This window comes from Euwallacea fornicatus, chromosome 6 (genome assembly GCF_040115645.1).
Source record: "Euwallacea fornicatus isolate EFF26 chromosome 6, ASM4011564v1, whole genome shotgun sequence".
In the NCBI taxonomy this organism is placed as follows: domain Eukaryota; kingdom Metazoa; phylum Arthropoda; class Insecta; order Coleoptera; family Curculionidae; genus Euwallacea; species Euwallacea fornicatus.
The window spans coordinates 2,887,617-2,896,139 of record NC_089546.1 but is presented as its reverse complement, the minus strand read 5'-3'; the positions used below and the strand labels follow the sequence as shown (position 1 = coordinate 2,896,139).

General features: G+C 32.5%; 1 protein-coding gene across 1 annotated transcript; it reads right to left on the bottom strand.

Moving 5' to 3' along the window:
- Positions 1 to 735: 735 nt before the first annotated feature.
- Positions 736 to 1,323, bottom strand: LOC136339749 (uncharacterized). The gene has a single exon (XM_066283199.1). The coding sequence runs from the start codon at positions 1,321 to 1,323 to the stop codon at positions 736 to 738; it is 588 nt and encodes a 195-aa protein (XP_066139296.1).
- Between the last annotated feature and the right edge of the window lie 7,200 nt (positions 1,324 to 8,523).

The following is an 8,523-nucleotide window of genomic DNA, read 5'->3' as shown; positions in this document are numbered from 1 at the left end:
GGTTTTGTTTTTTTGTAGCACCACTAGCAAAACAACATACAGCGAGCGGCAAAAGTATTGGTACTGCACGATTTTCCACATAAACGAATTAATTTTTCCAGTTTGAAAAATGATGACAGAAATGAAAATAAAATATTTAACAATACTAGACGTAACAAAGATTTTCCAACAAAAAAAAAGATTCATATGGAACAGAACGTTATTTAGAAAAGTTGAAATAAAGCACAGAAAATCCATGGACAAAACTGTTTGCACAGCTAATTATTGCAAATGAAGTTGTTATAATTAGTATTTTGTTGGGAGACTTTTTCTCTTAATAAATTTCCTTAGTCGTTTTGATATTGAATGAAGTAATTTCTGAGTAAAATATGCTTCAATATTCCATTTTTTCTGTAAAATGTCCGTAAATTTTAGTTTGCTAGAAATATCAGGTTTTTTTATTCTTTTTCTCAGTGCACTCCAAAGATTGTCAATGGGATTAAGATTAAGCGATTTGAGAGAATAAAAAAATAATAATTTTAAAGAATTAGGAGTATTACATAGAATTCATTGCTTTATAACATGTGTCGTATGTTTCGCATCATTGTCCTGTTGGAAATAGAATCTGGGTCGTAATTTGTAGTTTTTCAGCACTTTGCCTTAAATCGTTTTTCAAAATATTCGAATAAACAGTTTTGTCCATTATAATGTTAAATACAAGATTTCCAATTCCATTGCAAGTCATACATCCCCACATTAAGACGCTATCATCTGTATGTTTAACGGCCTTATGAAGGTTTTTGAATTCCAGTTATTTGCTAAGTCTTGTGCAAACGCACACCTTACGCCAAATCGAAAAATATTAAATTTACTTTCATCAAAAAATAACTCTTTATCCGAAAAATCATTATTCCGATCAATATGTTTTTTGGTAAAATATAAACAGTTATTTTTATTTATTTTACTAACATAAAGCTTATTTCTGGCTGCTCTAGCTTTATATCCAGTCCGATGAAGGACTCTGCGAACAGCGTTAGAGCTGATATTTTTATTATCTTCTTCTCTTAATTTTGTAGCAGCAATTTCTGAGATACTGGTTCGAGGATTGAGTTGTATTTTTCTTATTGGCTTTCCGTCTTTCCTAGCAGGCAGTTTTCTGGATCGCCCAATTTGAGCTTTATTTAGGAAGTTATTTTCATATTCAAACCTTTTTTTTACACTTCGTGCTATAAAATGGCTCTTCTTTACCATATTGGCAATAACTAAATAGGATTTACCCTCTTGTCTTAAGTTTCTAATTATATTTCGCTTAGAAAGTGTTGCTTCTTCGTCCTCGCTCTTCATTTCAGATGCCGACTGTCTCATAAAAAACGGGCGAAGCTATAACTCAGTTATTTATGTGTAAATTTTCATGATTTAAAAAGCAAATGAAATGGTATTATGTAGATCACTAAATAGAGACAAAGTTGATTTTTTTTTTAATTTAATTTCTTTCCTTTCAAGTGGCAACTTCAAAATTCTCAATAGAATTTCGTATTTTTTAATAGAAAGTATATTTTTGAATATGATGATGTATGACAAAGTAAAATATGTAATTTTTAACTGAAATAATTGGAAATTTTGAACAATATTTCACATTAAGTGTTTAAAATTGACGTTTTTATTTTTGTTTACAACGCAGTATCGACAAGTTATTGTTGTTAATGTTGTTATTGGCGACAATTATCAATTTAGACAAATAGCAGTTGAAAACATTGAAAAATGAACAGTGAATTTGCAAATAAGCTTGAAACATATTTTCAAAGCAATAAGAATTCCGGCGTAGCAATACGTTTTTATTCTATCCGTTTTACTAATAGAAAAGTACGAAATCATAATAAATTTAAACGTTTAGAAGGCACTTGAAGACACTGGACCTTTTAAAAACCTCAAAAGAATTACTGCAAGACTTTTAACTAGCGATATTAATAATAATATTAATAATAATAATCACATCCATTTCGAAAACTTATTATGACATATTGTTTTTTTTTTCGGTTAAAAATTGTTGCAATATTGACTTTTCCTACATCATCAAATTCAGAAAAATATTTTTTCTTGAAAAATGCACAGAAAATACGGAGTTCTACTTAAAATTTTGAAGTAGTTATCTGAAGCAGAAGTTGAGTAAGTAAAAAATTAATTTTGATGTAATTTAGTAGTCTTAACAGTAGGATTTTATTTGATATTTAGTTCATCAAAATTTATTTATAAATAATTGAGGTATGGCTTCGCCCAATTTTTATGAGACAGCCGGTATAAAAATAAAGTTACTAATGTAGATTGTATTCTTTTACTGTTTGTGCAATCTAAATAAAATGAAAATAATATTTTTTAAATCTTTCTCTTCTGCTTACGATAAAGGCTGAGAACATAGTGTTATTATGAAAAATACCAATATTGGTACTTTCGTCGATGGATTTTCTATACTTTATTTTATCTTTTGTAAATTTTATTTTTTTCTATATACATCGTGTCTTAAAAAAGCGAACAAAGCTATAACTTTGCTATTTATGAACTGATTTTGATGAACTCAAAACGAAATAAAGTCATATTTTTCAGGCTATTAAGTACTGTCAAAGTTGATTTTTTTAACTCAAGTTTTTCTGTTTTAAGCATCAACTACAGAATTCCAAATAGAATTATATTTTTTTACGTGTTTTGACAGGAAATATTTTTTTGCATTTAATGATGTATGATAAGTTTATGTTAAAGCAATTTTTAACTAAAAAAAATTGAAAATCTTGAAAAATATGAGTTATGCAGTCAGCTGTATCGTCATGGAGCCATCTACCATACTCTGTGATCATTTGCATTTCGTTTCATTTCAGCCAATTGTATCATTTGGTAAAAAAGACGCCTGGCGTCATGGGTAAGTGGCGTTCATATCATATTCAGCGCCAAAGGATAAGATAAAGCTGCCCTTAACTATTTGAACCACATCATTCTTCCTCATAATTTTATGTGAGCAGTTACTATATAAGTGTAATTATTGCAAATTAGCTCTTTAGTGTAATAAAAATAGTTATAAGTGTTGTTGTTGTCGACAATTATCAAGTGTCAATTCTCTAAATGCGTCGTTAAATGCACAAGAAAAATCTCATTTGTAATATTCAAGCCAATGCATTAGTGCACAAAGAAACGAATTTTTTAATTTTTTTCAGTTCAAACTTGTTTTAACATTAATTTGTCACATTATCAGATTCGGAAAAGTATTTTCTTCAGAACCAATTTACATTAATCAAAGTTGCAACGTGACTACTTACAGAAAATTATGAAGAAGAACGATGTGGCTTCAAAAGTTACTCATATTGTTCAAATTTTTCAATTTTCTTTTTCGTTAAAAATTTTAAAATTAACGTGGCATACACAATTAAATTCAGAAAAATATTTTCTATCAACAAATGTAAAAAACATATGTTTTATTTGAAGTTCCGAAGTCGACACCCGAAACGGAGGTCGAATTTAAAGAATCTACTTCGACGTCCCTTGATGGTCTGAAAAATAACATTTTATTTAGCTTTCGATTCATCAAAATCCGTTCATAAATAACTGAGTTGTAACTTTGCCTGTTTTATTTTAAACACCCTGAGGATAAGAATAATTTTGTCGAAAAATCCCCTTTATGATAAGTAATATTAAATACATTTAATTTTCATTTCTGTCATTATTACAATGAAATTTATTATTTTATATTAGAAACTGTGCCGTGCTAATACTTTTGCCCTTCACTGTAAAGCACTAATTTATGCGGAGGTTCTACTCCAAGATAAGAACATATTTTTAACAGCCAGGGTTGAAACCTAATCTTAATACGATATGACAGTAATAAGACGGTTTCTGGAGGTATCTCTGCACTTGAAAGGTAACAAGTTTTCGGGAATCGGACCAGTCCATAACAGGCATATCAATTTTCATTTTACCCGCGGCGTTTCCATTACTTGAGGCGCTCAAGGCGTGTTCTTGATTAAGGTTAATCTGATAGCTATCGAAAAAAAATGTGTGAGATCACTAATATGTCAAACTTCATTATCCTCTCAAATCAAGCCTTTTTTTCTTGCTATTTTCTTTGTTTCAGGAATTTATTTCAATTACTGAATTATCCAAGAAAGTTCCGAGAACTTTTCTCTTGCCATAATCAATCAAACATAGAACGTAGAAAATACATCTCTGCTCGATGCAGGATTGCAGGATATAGCTAAATTCGATATAACGTTTCTCTCTAAAGTTTGACGGTTCTAGGAGTTTCCAAATTGCGTACTTATAAATCGGCTGCCAATAATTCGACAATAAATCTCCTCAATGCATTGCATTAACGATATTTTGCATTGTGCGCCATTAATTTCGCGAAAGCTGATTTTCCTTCAAGATAGAGGGGTTTCTATTCCGAAACGGCATTATTCTTGGTGCAGAAATTGCTGGCTGTCAGAGAGCGAAGATTCTTAAGCTTCGAGGAGGTATCGAGGTTGATAACTGTTATTACTGGAAGTAATCGACCACAAATTCTAAAGCAATTGAAAGATGATTATATAAGGAGTTTTTAGGTCACAGAGAATAGAAGATATCGCTGCGTTATTCATCGGCTTGTAGCAGCATGATTAATTCAATCTCATGGGAGGGTAAGCAAAGTGTTACTAAGGTTAAGGCGTTAGTAATAACGTTGAAAAACTGTAGGTAACAAACTCCGCAAGACACAAGAAACTTGCGAATTGATTTTACTGCTAGTAGGCAAGAAGTATGAGTAAAAGAAATATCGGGTTCCCAGTTAACAACCCCTCGAATTCTCGTGAGTGTATTTGCGATTTCATCAAAAAATCAGTTATGGGGATGTACGAGGATAGTCCCAGAAATACCCGATCTGACATGTAGATGGCGGTTTTTTCGATAAAAATTTGCCCTTATTACAAAGACCTAATGCTAGAAAGCTTATGTCTAAAGTTTGAGGGTGCTCCGTTGATGGGTGTTTGTTTTTGAGCCGTTTTTAGTGAACGCTTTTAGAGATTTTATGAACATGGAAAAAATTGATCACAAATACGTGGTTCAATATTTTCATTTGAAAAGTCTTGATCCAGCCAACATCAAAACGTAGTTAGATTCCATTCTGGAGGAATTTGGTCCTTCATTAGCAACTGTAAAATATTCGGTGGCAGGGTTTAAGAGCGGTCGTACGAGCTGCCAAGACGAGCTCCGTAGTGGTCGACTCAATGACACTCCAGATCTGACCGCTGCAGATATTGCGTTGAAAATCTACAAAACTGTACTAAAATATAGACATTTCAAAAAGTAATGTATCTCGTATTTTAAACGAACAATTCGATGGGAGGAAGCTATGTGTTAGATACCTGTCACGATTGCTCACAATCGAACAAAAACATCGCCGTGAGGATACTTCACGGGAGTGTTTGGCAAAGTTGGTGGAGCAATAAAGCTGAGTATTTGCGTCGATTCACAACCATAGATAAAACACGAGTTGATCGTTTCACACCTGAGACGAAAGAGCAATCAAAACAGTGGACTCAAAGGGGAATATCGGCACTACAGAAGGTAAAAAGCGTTCCATCTGCAAGAAAGGTGATGACGCCAATTTTTTGGAATTCACGTGGAATGATTTTTATTGATCATTTCCCTAAAGGAAAAAAAATAAACAGAGAACATTATAGAAATTTATTGCAGCGTTTGAGGAAAGAAATTAGCAAGAGCGACTGCATTTTGGCGAAAAAGAACTTTTGTTCCGTCAAGACGACGCACCAGTCCACGCTTTCATCATCGCAATGGCCTGAACGAATCAACTTGGTTTTGAACGTTTCCCTCAACCTTCCCGTTTGTCAGATTTAGCCCCCTCAAATTATTTTCTATTTCCAAACTTGAAAAAACGGCTCGGAAACAGATTTGCAAATAACGAAGAGGCGGAGTGCGAGGTCAATGCCTGTTTTGAAACCTTCCAAGCTTCTTAGTTTAAACGAGGTATAGGAACACAATCTCAAAGGAGACGTTCTTGAGCGAAATAATGCGACATTATCCAAAATTTGTTTTTTTTTTAAGCGTTAGGTCGGGTACTTCTGGAACTATCCTCGTATGTCCAACTTCGGTGGTTGATTGTGACTTTCTAACACCCCGAAATGAAGTTCAAGCGATTGAATGCGCTTCTAGAATTTCAACAAAACCCTCAGATTCTCAACACCTGTCGTCATTTTACACCCCATCAGACTTAATTTAAAGTTTGAAGAGACGCCATTTCAGAGACAGCCCACTCGCTTCTATCGTCGACCAGATTTGTATTTGCCGATGGATTAATTAATTTCATGCCATAGTGTATCCTTGATTTATTTACTTACTGTACTCTAACATCTATTTGAAAGTCTCATTAGTCCTTCTCATCATCAGAAATTATTCACTGCCGCATAGTTACAAAACCTAGTCTCCCTGAAGCCAGCATAGGTGTTTGGTAGTTTCCTAATCTGATTCTAGTTTATACATATTTGTGTTAAATTCCTATTTGCAGAACAGAGAATCCAGGCCAAATTGGATCGATATATGAATATGAAATGTTGCTAGATAAGTCCTTTGCACTTTTGTGCTAATATGGGGGTCTCTGTGGTTGACACCATGGCAACTGATTTGCTTTGATTGTTCGCCCTATATTATGCCATTTCTGCTAATTAAACACAATGTACACTGCCTTAATCTCCTAAGGGGATTTCGTTGGCTCAGAATGCACGGATCACTGTTTGGATGCTAATTTATACATGTAAATTTGGTATAAAGCCCTCAGTGACAAGGTAATAGCATCAAAGCAGGTATAGAATCACAATGAGCGGTAGTTTTGGTGATTAAAATAATGTTTAATAAAACGAGAATCGTTTAGTTGAACGAGGATGCTACGAGTGAACGCAAGCGATGCTCTATATTACTATCTCTAGAAACATTTCGGTAATGCCTTTCAAGCGGCTCTGTTCTATAAGGCAAACAAACCTGAATTAACCTGAATTCAATTTTCCTATTAAAGGTGATGCAAATTGGGAAAATATTTGAGAATTATTAACATTAGAAATCGTTGGATGTTCATTCTTGAAAGAAACTTATTTCGCGTTACTGAATATTTAATTTTTCAAAGGGGGCTCGAATAACCTGAATACATGCGAATTTCGATCTGGATCAAGGATAATAGCGGGTATTAGAACTGATTACATTTCACTTCCAATTTTGAAACTCTTTGACAATATTATAGAACACGTCAAACACTTATTCTTAAAGTCTCTCAATGTGTACCTTAAAAATTCTCTGGGATTTCTCAAGACTGTTTAGGAGTCGTGGCACTGCTATTCGGATGATTTCTTTTTTAAATTATAATATCACTTTACTCAATATTACTTCGAATCTAAATGTTAATTAAGACATCTAAGTTTCACTTTGGAATTTTTAACGTTTACGTAATAGCAGATACAGTAAATAGGAAGAAAATTAATTATTTCTCGCAGAAAATGAATCTATTCAAATAAGAGATCCAAGAATTCTCGTTAATCAAAACTTAGGTTAAGTCCAAATTTGCCTTTCAAGATTTCCTTGTATTACTATACAGAAAGTAGAGAATGAAATTTAGAAAATATTTAAGTAAAATTTTATTAAAAGTTTCGCTGTTTATCTTAATACTTTTATCGAATTCTTTAAGGCACCAAAATCAGGTTCGATATTAGTGTCCAACGATATTTTACTATTAGTTATAAGTAATTATTTCAATCAGAAAATCATGAGAATATGAGAAAATCTTGTTTATTCCCTTTTAACATTTGTCAATAATTCTTCTGAAATTTTAAATACTTATTAAGCATTCTAGAAAATTCGTCCATGTGGCTTTAAGCTACGATTTAGCAATTTCTCAAAACTTCGATATACAGTATACTCATTTAAAAACTTAACAATAAATTCAGAACGAAAAGAAATTCTATAATGTTGTTTGTGAGGATCTGAAATATTTCAAGAGGGAACATTTTTGGCAACAGCAGTATTGCAATATTAATATTACTCACACCCCTTCGCCCCCAGCCATCCCAACTTTAGAATCTTAAATCGCACGTACCTTAATATGTACCTCATATTAAACGGTATTTAAAATACATTATTCTGATGTAAATAATTAAAAAATGTGTAAAGTCATTTTAGGAAAATTACAAAGAAACAAATTTTTTAACAGAATAAGCTAATTTGACAAAACCCAGTTAATGTTGAATATGTATTACTGTTTAGTGACGAATAAATAATTTACTGCTATTATTAAAAATTGTTTATTTCATAGAAAGAAGAGTAGAAAATTTTATTAATTTGTAGTGCAAATAATGTATCTTTTAGGTAAAAGGGAACAGGAATTCAATGATCGACATTCTGACAAATATTTTCGCATATTTACGTCATTTAGCCATTGCAAAAATTTAGAATGACTGGATCTGCAGTGAACGTAAAACGAAGTAGTTACGGGGTGTTGCATGGAGCTCTTCAGATGGACGTGGT

What these genes read in the sequence shown, in the direction of transcription:
- LOC136339749 (XM_066283199.1), bottom strand. Translation starts at nt 1,323, where the DNA reads ATGAAGAGCGAGGACGAAGAAGCAACACTTTCTAAGCGAAATATAATT.